This window comes from Vombatus ursinus, unplaced genomic scaffold (assembly GCF_900497805.2).
Source record: "Vombatus ursinus unplaced genomic scaffold, bare-nosed wombat genome assembly UNPS02014818.1, whole genome shotgun sequence".
Taxonomy (NCBI): Eukaryota; Metazoa; Chordata; class Mammalia; order Diprotodontia; family Vombatidae; genus Vombatus; species Vombatus ursinus.
The window spans coordinates 34,309,630-34,330,007 of NW_020954596.1; the positions used below are offsets into that span (position 1 = coordinate 34,309,630).

General features: G+C 41.5%; 1 protein-coding gene across 4 annotated transcripts in view; it reads left to right on the plus strand.

Moving 5' to 3' along the window:
- Positions 1-290: 290 nt before the first annotated feature.
- The window catches only part of LOC114023431 (sodium-dependent phosphate transport protein 2B-like), a 31,128-nt gene continuing 11,040 nt past the window's right edge, over positions 291-20,378 (plus strand). Inside the window, exons 1-8 of one of the 4 annotated variants that reach the window (XM_027836047.1) lie at positions 361-375; positions 462-543; positions 632-838; positions 9,926-10,040; positions 10,145-10,282; positions 14,981-15,109; positions 17,648-17,791; positions 18,309-18,420. In XM_027836047.1, coding sequence (XP_027691848.1) covers positions 9,929-10,040; positions 10,145-10,282; positions 14,981-15,109; positions 17,648-17,791; positions 18,309-18,420 — 635 coding nt within the window. In that variant the 5' untranslated portion in view covers positions 361-375; positions 462-543; positions 632-838; positions 9,926-9,928. Of the gene's footprint in view, positions 376-461; positions 544-631; positions 839-9,925; positions 10,041-10,144; positions 10,283-14,980; positions 15,110-17,647; positions 17,792-18,308; positions 18,421-20,378 lie in introns of all 4 variants that reach the window. The other 3 variants (XM_027836048.1, XM_027836046.1, XM_027836049.1) reach the window with 3 other exon arrangements.

Here is a 20,378-nt window from a genome sequence, read left to right on the forward strand (position 1 = left end):
GCAGCTCCTTTGGTCGGGCTTTACGCATGGAATGAGAAGGGTCCCTGGTGTCCGAGAACTAAGAGGGTGAGAGCAGGTGGGCATTTTTCACCCGGCTGCCAGCCCGCTCTGCTGAGCTCTGCCCTGCTCTGCTCTGCTCTGCCCTGCCCTGCCTGGGAAGCGTGACTGGAATCACTGCGCAGACGGCAGGTAGGCTGTGGCCCGGTGGGTTGGCCAGGTGCGGGATTGGAATGTGGAGTGTGCGCTGACAGCAGCAGGAGTTGCTGGAGCAGCCGTATCTTTGCGCAACACCTTCCTCTATATATACCCGGGGCTCGGGAATACCTGGTGGAGTCATTCCTTTAGTTCTTTAGCCCGGGAGGAAAAAAAGGACTGGTGAGTACAGGCAACTCTGAAACTAGGACAGAGATTCTTATTTTAAAATCACTCAAAAGTTTGTTTCCACTCCTCTTTTTCTCCAGACAGCTCTGGCTCGTAAAAAGCTACTGAGGGCGGAAGATGTATTGGCCATCCTTGTAGCATTTCTGGGAAGTACTAACGAAGGTTTTGTTTTGTTTTGTTTTGTTTTGTTTTGTTTTGTTTGAAGTCCAAACTCTTTATCATTAGATTTCTGCTTTTTATTTATCTTTAGGTCTTGAGATTGAAGAAGTAGGGACTCTGAGACCCAAATGATGCTTCTGTCAGCTGTCCATTAGACAGACTGTGCTCACAGCACAGTGCCTACAAGGATTTCAAAGTGTTACCTGCTGGAAAAGGAGCCTGAAAGTGCTTGTGCGGAAGGGTGGCTGGCTGCCTGCTACCCTGGAAGGAAGGTTTTCTCTGAGTTAAAGAGTGGAGGGTGAGATAGCTGTCACTTTTCAGCGGCTACAGGACAATGATGTGGCCAAGTAGTCAGGCTTGTGGGGATGCAGTTTTTGTAGGGGAATATACATATTTTAAGTGTTGATCCACTTAGATGTCAGAAGAGTGCAACATCTTCTGGGACTTTATCCTAGTATCAAGAGGTGAGGACAGTAGGCTAATTTATGATGGCACAGAGAAAGTAATCCAAAAGTTTAAGGCAGTGTTGATGTCAAGGATGGCCAGAGGGAATTGGAAGTTAGGAGTAGGAAGAGGGCTGGCTTTGGAAGCATAGCACCTGCTCCTTCCCGTTTGGGAGACATTGGGACTGCACATGGAACAGCCTCAGTTCTCTCATCTGTAAAATGATAATATTGGACTAGGTGATCTTTAAGGTTCCTTTCTTTAGATCCTATGGTTTCTTTGCTTAACACTACTGCTGGACTGGAGATCTGGGATCAAATTCTGGATACCAGTCTTGGTTAAGTGACCTCTCCCCTGTCTGAGCCTTAGCTTCCTCCTCTGTAAAATGGGGATAATATTGTGGTGAAAATATTTTGCAAACTCTGTAAGTTCTACAGAGATCATAAACTTAAGAGCTGGAAGGGCTTTGAGAGGCCAGCATCTAGTCCAAACCTTTCACTTTACAGATGTGGAAACTGCCAGAGAGGTTCTGGTAATCTGCCACACAGGTAATGTAGAGTCTGGATTTGAACTCAGTTTGGGTGGTTCCTTAGCCAGTGTTCTTTCTGCTGTTGAAGTGACTTTACCTGCTTGTATCCCATCTGCCATTTAAATTTTTAAAAAATCATTTCTGCTCCCTGATATTTTGCAGGCTGATCTAGTTAGTGGCATATTGGGTTAGCTGTGTATATGTTCATTGCCTAATGCCCTCCAGCACTTCTTCTCTCTTCCCTCCTTCCCCTTCCCCCATTGTTTAGTCAGTAGGAAAGTAGAGGTGGCCAGGAACCACCATACTATTGTTTTAGATCTATAGATTGCCAACTGTGCTCTTGATAAAGATCTTTTTGTTTATTAACAGTATTTGGGGCAAGTAAGGTGTGTGCTGCCATGTTGTTTGAGAATCTCAAATAATTGAATTTTCCTTTGTTCTCATACCTCATTGTAATTTGTGCTTGGTAGTGTTAGTCTGAGTCAGTTATTGCTGTTAAAAAGCCAATATTACTCCATTCATTCAATTTAATAAAGGAAGGGGGCCTGTAGCTCTGAATCTCTGGTAGATTGCTGGGATTTGGAATAAAGTGGGAGCTATGTAGCTTTCTTCTGCCATGCTCAGTAGAAATAAAAACATCAACAAAATCAGATGAAATTGGAAACCTTTGAACTACATTTTTGGAAGGAAGACCTAAAAAATCTATTGTACTTGTGTTGTAGTGAAAAGTCTTGGTGGTTTTTCTATTTCATCCCCATCTTTCCTCTCTGATGACTGTGCTATCATAAGCCTCCATTTCTATGACTTGGCTCTTTCTGTTTTGATAGTCACATGTTGCTTTTTCTCCTGGATGGAGCAGTGCTGGTCAGTGCTGGTCAGACAAGAGTTATGGAACTACTCTTTGGTGTTTTACAGGGTAGAATTGGAGACTTAGTCTTTCTCTATTTTGTAATAAAAAAGCAATAAGAATCCACATCAAATCATATGTGTAAAATGCTATAAATGTTAACAATTATTGTCTGTTTGCCTTTACTCATGACCTAGCTAGGGTAAAGATTCACCTCCCTCTTTTACAAATGTGAAAACTGACTCAGAAGTAAAGAGACTTGCTTAGGGCCACATGGCTAGCCAGTAAGGGTTGGAACTGGAGCCTAGGTCTTTTAACAATTGTGCAGAATAATTTTCAGCAGGAAAACAACAAAAATAGTTCTCCTTTCCTGGCAGACCTTTTCCTTGGAACTGCAAACCAGTTCTGGGTTAGAAGTGGAAAGGACCTCAGAGGTCAAGTCTAACCCCCTCAATTTACAGCTGACAAACCTGAGACCCAGGGATGTTAAGTGATTCTCCCAAGATGAGACAGATGATCAGCCTCAGTGGTAGGATTTGAATTAGGGTCTCCTGTCTCTAGAAGTTGTGTTCCTTCCATTGTACCACAACTGCTTCCTCTCTCCTTTCCTTCTTGTCCTCTATTCGCTGCCTAGTGGGAGAAATTGGAAGTTATAGAGGGAATGGGCTAAGGAAAAGTGGGGGTTACTCCCTACCTGACTTGGGACTGACTTGGCCATTTAAGAAATGAAGGCAGGTCTGTGCCTTGAGGAAGGTAAGGGAGACAAGAGTATGAGAAATCCTGGGGGAGGGGCACACTTCAGGAGAATCGGGATTTATTAAAGGGTAGATCTCATGTAATTGAAAATACTGAGCAGTGTTACCCTACCCTTCTGACACTTTTGGACTATGCCAAAGAACCTAGTCCAGATCATTTAGCATCCCGTCCCCAGTTTAGACAATTTGATGCGTCTGAGATTAATCAGCCATCATTTATCAAAGACCCACCTACTAAATAGGAGGCAGTTAGGTAGCTCAATGGATAAAGCATTGGGCCTGGAATCAGGAAGACCTGAGTTCAAATTCAGCCTCAGACACTTGCCAGCTGAGTGACTCTAGGCAAGTCACTTAACCTCTATCTGCCTTAATCTGTTGGAGAAAGAAATGGCAAAACACTAGCATCTTTCCCAAGAAAAGCCCATGGACAATATTGGCAGTGCTATGTGTGGTTCATGGGGTCACAGAGTGTTGGACGTGGCTGACTGAACAACAACAATGCAATCTCTGAAGAGTTTACAAGCAAAGTTCCTAGTTTGCCTTAATTAAACAAATGGTTGGAAATGGGACAGCACATGCTGTTACCTTTTTCCTAGGATTTCAAGCAATCTAAGTGAATTGGCCATAGTGACGTGTGTCACTAACACCAAAACAGTTCCCCCCTCTCTTCCCAGCCACACCTTGGCTCCATCTTTGAAATCTTAGCTCTTCCTGAAGGAAAGACAATTCTGCCCTTGAAGCACTCTTGCAGACCTTAAGAGAGTCCCTCATCCCTGTATCCCTTACACTCACCCTCTTGCTGTTTGATGGCAACCCTAAGCAGCCTGGGCTACCCTTAGACTAGCTCAGCAGCCCCTAGATAACTGGGAGTTTATTTTAGTTTTACCTGTCTTTATCTATTCTTGTTTTACCTGGGACAAATGGAGGATAAATGTAGTAACTGGAGCTTCCAAAGTGGTTGGATTCTACAAAAGCCTGTTGGATTGGGTAAATGGGTCTCTGTATGTCTACCTGGAAAAGGGTGTTGATTGGTTAGGTGCCAACATCCTTCATTTACCTTTTGTTCTGAAGCTGCCAGGTGCCCTACTTTATCACCCAGCTCTCTCATCCACAGGAGCTTCTTTGGCTCTGGGGGTGGAGAGGGCCAGAAAAAGTGGAAGGGAGTGGCTCACAAACAACTGAAGCAAATGTTTGCTAGGTAGGTTATCCTGCTCTTCTGGCTTCTGGCCTCATGAGTATGAAATGGCCAGGCCCCATTGGTACTGAAGCTTGCCTAAAACTCAACTTACTTAGCAATGCTTGGGATTCCTGCCTCGGTGGATTGGGGTTTCTCTGGAACTACTTCAAGTAAATGCTAAAATGTTGCTGAAATAAACTCCAGTGGGCTTTTCCTTCTGAACATTTGAAAAGCATCTTGGAATCCTAGAAGAGGAGCGTGACCTTGAATTTCAGCTCTTTTTGCCAATTGCTCCATTTAAGCCACTGACCAACTTCATGAGTGAAAAAGCCCATAAGGTGAAATCTCTTGCAAAGCTAAACTTACTCTGGCCTTATTTTCAAGGCGAAGAAGGGTGAAGTAGGTTAAATGTTGTTTCTCACTACATGGATAACCAAGTGGGAAGGAAAGTGAAATCTCCCCAGTGACCTTCTACCACTTACTGATAGAAAGGGGTCGAAAATATTTTGTTTTTCTTTAAACCGTCAGTGGCTAACAGGTGACTGTGAGAGGCTGACATTTGTTGATTCATTCTTCAAATGTTTATTTTTTCTTCCTAAGTGTTTCCATCTGGAACAAATCTTTTGTTGATCAGGTTCTCTCTGTCTCACAAGTTCACTGTTTTGTTTAAATGGGCAAGGTGAGAAAGATCTAAGAAATAATGCTCTTGGTGACAGGAGAGAATTCCTTATCTCTTTATTTTTGGCTGTAAGAGCCTTGACTAGTCCAAAAATAAATCATTCCTCCAATTATATAGCCCAAGAGCCAGTTAACTGAGGTAAGAATCTAGCTCAGTAAATATAGTGAAAATCATCAGACATCTTGGGAATAGACAGTTGACAAACAGCATACTTCTCTGTGTATTGTATTCCAATCTGGAATTTTGAGGGACATGGAATAGTTAGGTGGCTCAGTGGATAAAGCGCTGGGTCTAGAGTCAGGAAGACCTGAGTTCAAATATGGCCTCATACACTTACTAACTGTGTGACCCTGGACAAGTCGCTTAACCTCTGCCACAATCTCCTCATCTGTAAAATGAGCTGGAGAAGGAAATGGCAAACCACTTCAGTATCCTTGCCAAGAAAACCCCGTATAGGGTCACAAAGAGTTGAACGTGACTGAAATGACTGAACAACAACAACTATGGAGTGTGTCAGTTATCTCTGACTTTACTGGGATTTAAAAAAAAAATTCCGGTCTGGGAGTCAGGAGACGTGAGCTGTCTGACTTATTATCCTAGGAAAGTGACTTAATCTTTCTGGACCTTGGTTTTCTCATCTATTTGGTGGTGATACCTTGTAACTAATGTCTTGGGACTTCTTTTTGACTTGATATTTCAGTTAAGAAGTCAGATTATTCTAGTTTTATCTTTTGGGGCAAGGTAGATGTTTAAGGGATTGCATAGATATCATTGTATTCTAAGAAGGTAAACAGAAAAATTACTGTATTGATGTCTTTTCCTGGCTAGGAAAATCCTCTCCAGAAGGAACAGTAGAAGACTCTAAATTTCAAGTTGATTTTTAATAGTAAGTGTGGATCTGTTCCCTGAGATGTTGTTGACTCCATGACTGGACAAGTCACTGTGATATGAAGGTCCCTGTTTTCTTTAGTCGTGTAGTATTCTGATGCTATTTATCACTAGTCTCGTACAAGAAGAATTTTAGACGTGGAAGGGATCTTCTAGTCTAATCCCCAACCTTTACAGTTAAAGAAATGGATGCACAAAGCCTGGGCATTAAGAATTAAATCCAGGCCTCTTGATTTTCAACTGAAGGTTTGATTAACTGGTTCTCTCCCTGAAAGGAGTGGTGGGCAGGAACCTGATTGAAGTAATCAGGTTGATTGTGTTTAATTCATTCATCCTACAAACTTTTATTAAGCATCAAATAGGTGATTGTGCTATGCTAGGCAAGAGAGGCAGTGTGGTAGCCCAAAGGGAGCATGCTGCTGGCCTTGGAGTCAGGAAGACTTGGATTCAAATCCTGTCTCAGACACATACTAGGTTTGTGACTGTGGGCTAATCACTTAGCCTCTTGGTATCCTAGGCTGACTTAGAAGTTGGTTATTTATTAAGGGAAGAATTTCCTCATATTAGAATAAAATCAACACAATGCCTAGAATACTCTATAGAATAAATATGACAGTATCCTAGTGCAATTACTGAGTCTGATTGGTGAAATGTATACAATTGTTATTGTGTCTATAAAGAATATGCAAACTGTAGGGTGAGTACCATGTGCTCTGAGATCAAAAGAGCGAGATCACTTTCAGGAGTGAGGCTTCATGAAGGAGGTAGAACATGAGTTGGGCCTTGAATGATGGGTAAGCTATTTGGAGACAGGGTTGAAGAAAGAGAGCAGATAAGTAAAGCCCAGATGAGGTGGGGAAGGAAGGTCAATGAATAATCCTGTTTGGATGGAATGTTGAGCATACAAAGGAGTCAAGAGAGAAGCTGCTTCTCCAGTTTCTGATAGTTGAAAATTACATTTCTAAGTAGGATTGCTCTATCATGCAGGCTTTTTACCTGATTCATCGACCAAATAGTCAGTATCTTGGATATAGTCTTACATTGAATATGACGGCATCCCACCCTCCTTGGCATTTGTGTTTTAAAATATCCTGTGGTATAGGGGTGAGATGAATGAGTGGGTGATTGAATGAACACACAAACTATGGGGAACAAACCAGCTGAGAAAATCTAAAGGACAAGTTCTCACCAAGGTTCCTGAGAAATGAATAATACACCAGTAGTGGGTAATATGAATTGAAGAGGTGGGAGATCAGGGGACAGAACATTATTGTCCAGGCAGGAAATCAGGAGGGTCTGAACCGTGCTGATGGCAGTGGAAGCAAAAAGGTAAGAGTGGTTATGAGGCCTGCTATGAAAGGTGAGTCGAGAGGACTTTGCTATAGAAGAGGGAGAGGGAGGAGTAAAACTCAGGTTTCAAGTCTGGGTGAGGGTGAGGAGGGAGAAGGAATAGTGGGATCACTGGCAGAGGTAAGAAAGTTGAGCATAGATGCATAGTTAAAGAGGGAAATGCTGAGTCCAATTGTAGATATGTTGAGTTCAGTCATTTATATCGGAATACATTAATGTAAATTATTATAACTACAGGACATTCAAGTGGAAATGTACAACAGGCAATTGGAGATAGGAAGTGAGAGCCCAGCAAATGTAAATTTGTGGGTTATCTCATCAAAATCATTCCTTATACACTGCAAGTGATTGGCATATCATATCAGAGGCATATCATGGGCTGGAGAATAGAGAATCTCTCCCTCTCTATCAGCCCACTGATGAGGAAGACTCTTGTGTTGTCTATATGGATTATGAAAGCTCATCCTTATTGCCCTAGTCTTGGGGATTTCTTTCTAGGATCATGGGGTTTTTCTGTGCTAACCATACCATTAGGGAGGGACTCACTTATTCTTGCCACATGACTTCAACATTATGGTATAATGGATGGGACACTGGAATTGCAGTCAAGGAACACCTGGCTTCAAATCCCATCTCAGACGCTTATTAAATATGTGACCTGGGGAAAATCACTTTAACCTCTCTGAGCCTCAGTTTCCTCATCTATAAAAATAATATGAGTACCTACCTTATATTTGTGGGAATCAAATGAGACATTATTTGTGAAACATTTTATAAGCTTTAAAGAGCTATTTTTATGATTAAATCAATTTTCAGGATGGCATTCATATGAAATAGATAATTCCTAAAGATGCCTTTATGAAGGAAACAAGCCAGATACTAACTCATACCCTTAATATGGAAAAATTAACACTTTTAATCTATAGAAAAATCAAAGTGCACAGAAATTGTCTTGTTCTTTTTTTTTAAAAAAAAAAAAGATATCTGCACCATTTTAGGTACAGCTACCTAACAAGAACACTTACCTGGCAAAGTCAGTCAGTTACCAGTTATTAAGCACCTACCTACTATGTGCCAGGCCCAGTGCTAAATGCAAGGAGTTAGAATTGGAAGTCTCCCAGAATTAACATGCCAAGGCGAACCTCCATTCCCTCACTTTTCCCCATCCTCCTCTTCCAAATTAATTAAAGCCCAGGTTCGAGTACTCATGCACACACACACACACACACACACACACACACACACGCACGCGTGCACTCGAGTCCTCTCTCTCTCTCTTTCTCATCTTACCTTTCCTGGGACTGGCTCCTTAGTGACAGATTCTGTAAGCACCAGGTTCACTCGGTAGCCCATTTGGTTGTCAGATATTTCATTGGACCCATTTGAAGAGTAAAAAAACAACATAGCAGGTTAAGGCCATTCCCTGAAGCATATTCATTCCAGGAAGCAGTATGAGAGAAGGAAAGTGAATTTGGACTGTTAACAGCAAAATATTTTGAAACCAAATCCCCACCTTCGTTTCCCAACAAGGAAGCAAGAAAAAAGAATTCTGAAGTAACTTCAGCTGTGCACAAGATTAATGGCATTATCATTATCCCCATGTCAAATAATATTTCTCAGGTTTATAAGGGGGCCTACTATGTCGAGTAGGTTCTGCACTGTTTAGTTGCTCAAAATCTGTGTGCCCTGCACACTTACAACATGCGTCCCGAGAGCTGGCGATTTTAAACCTTGAGCCAAAACACTAGTATGTTTAAGTGGGAAAGGAACATATGGTAAACATTTCTACTACTTTGTGATTTAGCATGTATTTTCTAACTCATGTATATCATGATATGTCAGTAGCAGGATTCTTTATCTCTGCCAAACTGAATCATCAGGAAGTCTTAAAAGAGGCTGGAAAGTGTGCTTTTCATAGATAACATTATTCAGTTTGAGGACAGTAGAGAAGTCTCAGAAATAGTATGGAAGGAAAAGATTGAAAGCATTCCATGTCAGGAGAGTGAACCTAGGAATTAAAGGAGATGAAAGTAATTGATAAGTTTGAAGCAAAGATTAGCTATGAAAGGGATTGGAGACCCATTAGAAGAGGAGCCTTTACTGAAGAGAAAGTTGACATTTGTTGAGCTGGTGACTAAGACAGATGGTCTGGATAGTTGTGTGAGATATCTCCAATTTAGAGGCTAAAGAGGAATAGATTAGAGGAATCCAGTAGGGCAATGACCAAGACCAGGATTAGTAATTTAGTTATGAAGTTGGGGCAGGAGGAGAGAGTGAATCCAGGGCCAGTTAGGTGGTGCAGTGGATAGAGCACCGGCCCTGAAGTCAGGAGGACCTGAGTTCAAATCCAGCCTCAGACCAAACACTTGACAGGTACTAATTGTGTGACCTTGGGCAAGTCACTTAACCCCGACTGCCTCACCAAAAAAAAAAAAAAAAAAAAAGAGTGAATCCAGGGAGAAGGGACACGACTTGGTAACAAGTTAGATATGTGGTTGAGAAAGAACAATTTGAAGTTTAAAAAATGGCCCCATAATGTCACACTTAGAAGAAAGAAATATGTTGGTTGGGTTTTTTTTTTTTAAATGAACTCTAGCACTATTGATTTTTTTTCTGTTTTGTTAGTGCTGTTGTTGTATACTTAATCTTTCTGGGTTCCTTGTTGACATAAAATCCAGCTGATGTACATTTTAAGTTTCAATTTCATTATTCATAGACCATGGCGCCTTGGCCTGAATTGGGAAACTCCCACTCTAATCCTAATAAGTACATCGAAGAGACCATCACCCAACAATCTACTATGTCTGGAAAAGATAAAGGAAACCCCAGCAGTAAGTACTATTCTCCCATTCATCTTGAAGTAACAGGACCTCCTCCCCAGGAGAAATGGGCCCTATCCCTGAGGGTTTTTTGTTTTTTCTTTTGCTTTCTTTAGCAGATAATGCCCATTCTCCTGTAAACAAGATAGAACTTCTGCCATCTTACTCCACTATTGCATTGATTGAAGAGCCAGTGGAGGAGCAAGACCCATGGGACATGCCTGACATTACGGACTCTGGGATCAAGTGGTCAGGTAATGCTGACTCCCTTGGAACATCTCATTCAGTGGGGGATATATGACCTGGTGCTGCTTCTGTGGTCTGCTTTATTTCTGGTAGCCATTTCTTTCTTGGGTATTATAACTCTGTGTGTGTGTGTGTGTGTGTGTTTTGTATGTCGGTGTAAGACACAGAGAGACAGACAGAGAAATAGAGAAAAAGAATATTGGCATGAGTATGTTTCTTTTTGTGGGAGGCTACAGTATCTTGTCATTTCCAGGTAATGTAGTATAGTGGAAAGAGCCCTGAATTTGTATTTAAAAAATCAGGTTTGAGTCACGTTTTTTTTTTTTTTTGAGGAGGGGAGCTAGGCAATGGGGTTAAGTGACTTGCCCAGGGTCACACATCTAGTAAGTGTCAAGTATCTGAGGTCAGATCTAACCTCAGGTCCTCTTGACTTCAGGGCCGGTGCTTTATCCATTGGACCACCTCGCTACCCCTTTGACCCTTGCTAAATGTGTGTTACCTTGGACAAGTCATTTCATCATTCTTAGTCTCAGTTGCTTCTTTAAAATCAGGATGAGAAATTTCACATTTAGAAATGTTAGTATATTCATGTTCCCTACCTCACAAAATTGTTGTGAGAAAGCATTGAGTCAGTCTTAAAGCACTGCATAAAGGTGATCTAGTATCATTTTTCTGATGCCCCCAAGCCTGCAGTTAGGGCCATCTTCCTGCAGGGGTTGAGGATGTTCTTTGCTAAGGCCTTGTGAACATTTCTTTCTCATTATTATACTGTATCTCTCAGTGTGGATGGCTGTTGGACTGCTTGAATTCAATTTTTGCCTCAGTCTATGGCTCTGACGCAATACGCCTCATGGTTTTCCACTTTCTGCTTTTTCATTCTATCTTTGGTTTCCCAGTCTTCCTTGGAGAATGCTAGTGGGAACCATTGGATTCTCCCTACCTCCTTTATCCAAATCGCATGTAATTCTGTTCCTATAGACATTAACATTCATACTGTTCTATAATATAATTAACTAGTACATGATGGAGGAGACTTGGCATTATAGTAGTCCATGTAAAAAAGTTAATTTTAATAGGAACCAATAGCATGCCATGTCTGTCTCATTGACTTATTTGAAAACTGAGGTAATCTCTTTATTTTTGGTTCAAATCTGATTTCACAGGTATAGCAAACTCTTGGTATAGAAATTTCCTCTGCTGATACAGATTGGCAATTCATCTATATCTTATAGTTTTAGAGAGAAATATTTTAGGAAAATATTTTGTCCATGATCATTTAGTTACTATGTGCGAGAACAGGATTTGAACTGAGATCTTAGTGACTCCAAGGTGAGCCTTCTCTGTGCTGCATCACCCTGCCTCTTAATGTTAGGCTGCATTAATAGAAGGAGAGTGTCTGGATCACGTTAAGTGATCGTTCCATTATGTTCTTTATTAGTTGGAGCATATCTGAAGTACTATGTTCAGAACTGGGTGCTGTGCAGGGCAGCTAGGTGGCGCAGTAGATAGAGCACCGGCCGTGGAGTCAGGAGGACCTGAGTTCAAATCTGGCCTCGGACACATAACACTCACTAGCTATGTGATCCTGGGCAAAGTCACTTAACCCCAATTGCCTCACCAAAAAAAAAAAATAAATAAAAAATAAAGAACTGGGTGCTGCAGTTAAGGAAAGGGATTTGGATTGGATAGAATTAGATAAAAGTGCATCTAGGAGAGGGCAAGCAGGCTAGTTGAACTGTAATGAAGGAGCTAGGAATGCTTAAATGGAAACAAAAAGACTCATCTTCAAATATATGAAGGGCTGTCATGTGGAAGAGGGGCTTATTGGTCTTGTAGGTAAAATTACATGGAGGTAGATATTGGCTCCACAAGAATTGTCCGCAAGTGGAGTGAGCTCCCATTAGTGCAAGTGTACAATTAGACCCTGAATGACTGGAGATGTGAAACAAGGGAGTCTTGGAAGGAATTGGAAGGGAATACTAGATGATATGAGGTTCCTTCCAACAATTAATATACTATGACTCATTCAACAAGCATTTTTGGAAGCCTACTATGTGTAAGACATAGGTATGGGCTTTGGGATATACAAACATGGTTAATAACCTGGGCCCTACATAAGATAGAATTGTCTGTGATCCCATTGGTCATTAGTGTTTCTGGTTCTGGTCATCCTTGTCTCCTTGGCTTAGCTTTGGGAGACAGAAGTGGGCCTGAGCCAGTGCTGGGGCATATTTTGTCATTTGCTGTCTGCCAGCTACACTGCTGGGCACTGTTGGTGCCTTAAAGATGAATTTCATTATCACCATCATCAACATCAAATACAATTGACTAAATGCGTCCATGCTTATGATGGTGTGCTCAGGATGCTACAAAGCAAGTGAGACTGATATGGATCATGTCCTGAGGGAGGGCGGCAGCTCCACAGAGTCAGTAGGAAGAGGCAAGATGATGGGCAAATGCATAGCATGGGAATAGCAGCTGAGACAGCCCTCTGGCAAATTGTGTAAAGCCAAAGAGTTCCCTCCTGCATTCCAGGGTGGGCTCATGAAAGTTCTGGGCATCATTTCTGAAGTTGGGAGGAAGGTATATACAGGCATACCTCAGATATATTGCAGGTTCAGTTCCAGACCATCACAATAAAGTGAATATCGCAATAAGATGAGTCACATGAATTTTTTGGTACGTATTAAAGTTGTAGTTACACTATACTGTTGTATATTATTAAGTGTGCAATGGTCTTATTTCTAAAAAAGCAATGTACTTAATTAAATTCAGTAGTATTATATCTAAAAATATATACTTAATTTAAAATATTTTATTGCTAAAAAATGCTAAACATCATCTGAGCCTTCAGGAAGTCATAATCTTTTTGCCGGTGGAGGGTCTTGCCTTGATTTTGATGGCTGCTAATTGATCAGATGGGCATTGCTGAAGGTTGAGGTGGCTATGGCAGTTTCTTAAAATAAGACAACAATGAAGTTTGCCCTGTCTATTGATTTTTCCTTTCACTTGGACACTCGGAGGCCATGTAGGGTTATTAAATGGCTTAATTTCAATATTGTTGTGTCTCAGCAAATAGGGAAGACCAAGGAGAGGGAGAGAGGAACTGGTAGGTAGAGCAGACAGAACACATACAACCTTTACCAATTAAGTTCACTGTTTTATGGGCTCAGTTTGTGGCGCCCCAAACCGATTACAGTGGTAACATCAAAGATCACTGATCACAGATAACCATAACATATATAATAATAATGAAAAGGTTTGAAATATTATGAGAATTACCAAAATGTGACACAGAGACACTATATGACCACGTGCTGTTGGAAAAATGGCGCAGATGGACTTGCACAATATGTGCAAAACACAATAAAACCAGATATGCTTGTAAGGATCTTCACACCTTCTCCCCTCCATGTATACCACAAGGTGTACACTAGGTGGCACAGTGGATAGAATGCTGCATCTGGAGTCATAAACACCTGAGTCGAATAGGCCTCAGACACTTCCTAGCTCTGTTACCCTAGGCAGGTCACCTAAGCTCTCCACCTCAGTTTCTTAGCTATAAAATTGATAATAATACTTACTTTACAAGGTTAATGTGAGGATAAATGAGGATTAAAGCACTATCTACATGTTAGCTGTTACCATTACTCCTTCCTTCTTTCCATCTGTAGCATTTTCTACCTGTTCTTGCATAGTATTTCATATTCGGGCATATTTTACATCCCTGTTAGACTACAACCTGTGAGGGCAAGGAACGTATCTCAATTATCTTTATCTACCCCCAGTTTCTGGCACAGTGCTTTCCACATAGCTGGCTCACAAAAAAAATGGTTATTGATAAATGAATGAATGATTATCTCACCTGGCTGCTAAAGGGGACTAACTGGGCCTTTGAAAGGCAAGTGTTGCTTATGGACGATGAAGGAAGGCAGAAAAGTGGAAGCTGGGAGAAGGAATACTGGGTGAAAGGGGCGATCCAGTAGAGCCTAGGGGCCGGTGAGAAGAAGGGCAGGTGCTCTGAGATGGGAACCATTGGTGGGCTCTGGGGAGGGGGTGAGGTGGGGCAGGACTAAAGCACCTTGGGCTAATCCTCCTAGGGCTGGCCAACATCATGAGCAATATTTGGGAGCCAAAAGAGTCTTTACAAAAGCAAAACTGTCATTTTTACTGAGAAGCCCAATACTCAAAAGTAATCCCTAAGGTCCTTCTGAAGAGCACTAAGTTCTTTGGCTGGTCATTATGTCAGGACCCCTCTGCCTGGGAGCTGGCTGCTACTATCTTCTGCACCACTTAGCAAACCAATGCTTCAGCTAAGAATGCAGCCTTGATTTGCTTATGGTTCCCCCTACCTCCCCTCCAGACCACAATGTTATTGGTGCCCAAAAGCTTCTCCACAAATGTGGCTTTTTTTAAAAGGGGGGGGGATTTGGGGACCATTTCAAGTAAATGGCATATTTATTAAAATGCACTTTCTAATGCATCACTAAAGCTGACAACCCCAGCCTACCTTCTCCTTGCTAAAAAGAGATGGGGGATTCTTGCACAAAATGCTAGTTCCTCTGTGTGTGTGCATACACACGTGAGCATGTTCTACACACAAGCATGTAATAAATAAGACAATATTTGGAAGAGTGCCTAGCACAGTGGCTGGCACACAGTAGGTATTTAATAAATGCTTGCTCACTTCGCCTTTGTTTTTGCAGAGAGAGACACCAAAGGGAAAATAATTGCTGTCTTCCGAGGGTTTGGGAAAGTGATTCTCCTCCTGGGATTTCTTTACCTATTTGTCTGCTCCTTGGACATCCTCAGCAGTGCTTTCCAGCTGGTTGGAGGTATGAAAAGCAACATCAGAAAGGGTCAAAGGTTTGTGGGTGGTTTTTTTTTTCTTTCTAATTGATTTTAGTTCAGCTTATAGCAGGCCTGCACAACATACACCCACCAAAGTGGCCTGCAGGCTGTGTGTTACCCATGCCTGCCCAAGGGTATCAAGCCTCTTAATCACTTTTTCTTACAGGAACAGTGAGCCCTATTAGCTGTGTCTGAGAACAGCCCTGGGGCCTGAGGATGACCTGAGCAGTAGTTTCATCTACATTTTTCCACTGGCTGAAATCCTTTAGCAGCCACATTCAAATGGGCCTTGAGCTGCGCAGGTCAAATGTTGTGCAGGCTGAATGCTGTGCAGGCCTGGCCTATAGTCAATCCACAAGCAATCTCAACCCAAGTAATCTCTTTTAGACTATACTCTGACCAAGGGGGTCTCACCTTTTTGTCCACTCCAGAGATATGTTGACACAGTGCTTCTTGGTTCATACTTTACCCCTTTCTCTCTTCCTCCTTCTCCAGTGCCCAACCCACCTTATATAGACTATAGTCTTTGGAAGTAAGTCAGTTTAGGAACTAGGCTTCAAAAATCTTTATGAGAAGACTTTGTGATAGATCCTTTGCCCAGTGAGTATGTGTATGCATTTGTGTGTATACATATACATACATTTATATGTGTATATATATAATGTGTGTTTCTGTATGTGTGTATACATATACACACATGTATATGTATATATAATATGATAGCATATTTATGTATAAGATTAAGATTTTGGGGGTGAGGATGGCACTCTGCATTTTGATCCCTCTTTTGATGTCTGAAACATAATCTCTAGTTTCAGAGACTAGAATCTGTCTAAGATGCATATGTGTGTTTTGTGCTGTGTTGGCAGCAGGACTGGGTATCTGAGAAAAGGGAAACAGGTCAGATTTACACTAAGAAAGTGAAGAGGAAAATTGGGGTCACTTTGTCCAAGCCTTCCTCTATCCCCATTCTCTCCACAAATTCTTCCAGTTTTATCTCAAAACAATCTGTGCTTGAAGGCAGAGACTCTGCAGGGGTGTGTGTGTGTGTGTGTGTGTGTGTGTGTGTGTGTGTGTGTGTATTTAGTCCCCAGTCTGGCCTAGTATGTTTTCTACATTGTTGACTTTAATTGATATCATGGACAGATGGTCATTTATTTTTTATTCCAACCATTTGCCCATTTGAGCAGCTAGATGGTGAAGTGGATAGAGTGCTAGGCCTGAAGTCTCATCTTCTTAAGTTCAAATTTGGCCCCAGGCACTTACTGGACAAGTCACTTAACCCTGTTTGCCTCAATTTCCTCATCTGTAAAATGAGCTGGAGAAGGAAATGGCAAACCACTCCAGTATTTTTGCCAAGAAAACCTCAAATGGGGTCAGGAAGAGTTGGACACATCTGAGAAGACTGGGTAACAACAATTTAGACAATTGACTTCGCTCTTTACTCATACATTTAGACAATTGACTTCATTCTACATTCTTTACTCATACATTTCCTTTGAGTAAAGCCTGACCTTCATGCTTTTACTCAGCAGACTAATAATGGGTAGCCATTATTACTAAGCTCTGGGTCAGGGATGGGGGCATACAAAGGAAATGGAAAGCCCATCTCTAACCTCGGGAAGTTGGCAGTTTTGTTGGGATGACACAACATGCACATGAAAAGGATTTCAGGTCTTATAAGCACCCTACAGATGAATATACCTTAAATAAGCCAAATGGGAAAGGGAATAAGCATTTATATATCATTTACTATGTGTCAGGCACTGTGCTCAGCACTCAACAGATATTATCTCATTTCATCCTCATAATAGCGCTGTGAGGTAGGTTCATTTTACAATGAAGAAAATTGAGGCTGAGAATGATTAAGTGACTTGTCCATGGTTACACAACTAGTAGATGTCTGAGGCTGGATTTGAACTCATGTCTTCTTGATTCAAGGTCCAGCGCTCTATAGACTACATTAACTGGTTGCCTTAGAATCCCTCAGTGCAATAGAGATGCTTGGTAAGGGATACAGTTGGGTGGAAAAGTTTTGAAGGAAGAGAGTGTCCCTCACCTCCAATGGAAGGAATACTTGAGGAGGGGGTGGAGGAAAGAGAGGCACCCTTCTAGGCCAGAGTAATTCTTTCCAGGCACAGAAACATGTAAGTATGTGCAAGGAATAGCAAGTGAATTTGTTCTGATACAGCAGAGGCATTAAACTGGAGTGAGAGAATGTGGTGAGGATCAGGGCAAAAGATGATAATAACTGGCATTTCTATGGCCCTTTAAAATTTGTGCAGAAATGTGAAGTGCCTTGCCTAGGCTCACACAGTGAGACAGAGACAGGAACTGACTCATGGCTTCCTAAAATGAAATTCAGTCCTCTGCCCTTTGCCACATTGCCTGCCTTGGCAGCCAGTGATTCCTACTCACTCCCCACCTCCCACACAGTGGTCCCTAGCCTTTGGCCTGTGGCCCAGCAGTCCCAACCAACTATCATATATATTATTTTTTTAAAAATTTCATTACATTTGCAGGAAAAATGGCCGGGGAGATTTTCCGTGATGGTTCAGTGTTGAGCAATCCTGTGGCAGGCTTGGTGATTGGTGTGTTAGTGACTGTCATGGTGCAGAGTTCCAGCACATCCTCGTCCATCGTTGTCAGCATGGTGTCCTCTTCATGTGAGTTATCACACACACACACACACACACACACACAGCCTTGTTGGTTAGGCAAGCCCGGATCCATTCAAAGAATTTCATTCCAAATTTTAGAATTATGTATTTGTTTACAATGTGGGCTGGCCTTTAATTTTTATCTTCTTGCTTTTCCATCTTTCCAATCTTGGGACAGAGCTGTTGTCACGGACACTATTGGAGCAGTGTGACACTCCTTAACATTGCCTCCTGTGGTCTCTAGTTTTCTTGCCATTTCATACTCTAGTTACAGGTCTGAGTACTTGGTCTCAGCTGTATTTAGCTGTTCTTTGCTACACAGGAGCTTTTCAGGCAAAGGCTGGATGAGTGACTGGTTGGGGACCTTGTAGAAAGGATTCCTTTTCTTGGTCATGGTTGGACTCCATAGCCTTCCCAACTTTTTTTTTTTTCCAAGCTGATTCTTTAACTTGTTTAAGCTTTTTTTTTTTTCCCTGTGAATTTCCACATTTTTTCTTCCTCATTTACCTTTTTCCTTTGACAGTGTTGACAGTAAAGGCAGCAATTCCCATTATCATGGGAGCCAATATTGGGACTTCAGTCACCAATACTATCGTGGCCCTCATGCAGGCTGGAGACAGGGATGAATTTCGAAGGTAGGAAGTTTTGTCTCACTTGTTTGCTAGTCATGTCTTCTCCATCACTGCAGTAACTATCTTTGATTAACAAAGTTGAAAACCTTCACTCAGCTGCACAGATACATCCCAGGCTTTTCCAATGGACTTTGTTACAGTGCAGATTGTGGGATGAGCATATATACCAAGCAGTTCAAATGACTTAGCTTAGTCATAAATTATCGGTTGATAATGATTTCATTTTTGGTATAATGCATTCCCTTTTACATTTTGTTCTTCTAGACTCATAAAAAGCAAAATATATTCTAGGAATAAGGCTGGGAAGAGGTGACAGGTCATTGGGGGTGGTAGTGGTGCCGCCGAATAAAAGACAAAGGAAATCTTTGTCTTGCTAGTGAAGGGAATATCATCAGTATTTCATTTTCTGAACTGGTTTTCAGGTTTTACTAATTCCTATAAGGGGATCAGAGCAAGTTAGACTGAAAATTGTAGAAGTGATGATCGTGTCATTTTTGCCTTTCTTGTGTGATATAATCAGGGTACTGTACTCAGAGACAGAGCCAGATTGGGAATCTCAGATAGGACTTTGTGTGGAGAAATGGCACACTTCCTTGACAATAAATGTCATACCTTGTCCCTTAATCAATAGAAGCAAGTCAGGAGAAGAGCTTAACTGAGTATATACATCCTTTGACCATTATGGGCCATTGGGCCCACTCATATTTAACTCCCACTGACACTTTTTAATGCAATTCTGCTTCAGTCTGTGAATCACAAACGCTACAATACATAGTGGTGATCCTGCAGATTAAATGTCCAATAAATACCTAAGTGAACATAACAGCTTCTTTGTCTATCCCAATAGACCTAAGTTGGTCACAGGGTAGACACTTTTAACTGAAATGAAGAGAATTTCTATGATATGCCCCTTTATGGTAGGGAGCTTCCCTACAGCTCTCATGTTTCATAGCAATGATAATGGAATGGAGTGAAATGAGTATTTATTAAGCACCACACCTACCATGTACCAGGTACTGTGCTATTATTCATTTTACATGTGTCTCATTTGATCCTCTCAACAACTCTGTGAAAGAAGAGCTATTATTGTCCCCATTTTTTACAGCACAGGAAAGCCAGGCAGACATGGGTTAAGTGACTTGGTCACGATCTCACAGCTAGTAAGTGTCTAAGGCTGGATTTGAATTTCAGTCTTCCTGACTCCAGGTCCAGCATGTTATTCACTGTGTCACTTAGCTACCTCTCTTTGTAACAGCTATGTAATATCTAATATTATGTGTCATGTAATATAATAATAGCTAGCATTTATATAGAAGCTTACAATTTGCAAAGCATTTTATAAATATTGTCTTGTTTGATCCTCACAACAACCCTGGGAGGCATGTGCTATTATTATCCCCTTTTATAAATAAGAGTCAGACAGAGATTAAGTGACTTGGCCAGGATCACACAGCTAGTAAGCTTCTGAGATTTTATTTGAACTCATGTCTTCCTGATTCCAGGTACAGTATTCTATCCATTTTGCCACTATGGCAAAGTAACTCAGGTGTTATTATGGTGAGGCGGGTATGTAGACAATGCAGTCTTTTCCCCTCATGTGCTCTATTAAGTTTTGGGGGGCAACTGGATCTGTGGTTTTACTGATGTGAGGAAACTTCCAATGTGGAAACCCACCATTTTGTTGATACTGATTGGCAACCCCAGCAGGGGATTAGGTCACTGAAAGTATTGAGTGACTTCTCATGGTCCTATAACTAGAAGGAAACCTGAAACTTACTGATGTGAGGAAATTCCCAATGTGGAAACCCCACCATTTTGTTGATACTGATTGGCAGCTCCAGCAGGGGCTTAGGTCACTGAAAGTATTGAGTGACTTCTCATGGTCCTATAACTAGAAGGAGACTTGAAACCAGGTGTTCCTAACTTTCAAGCTAGTCTTTTTCATGACATTTACACCATGC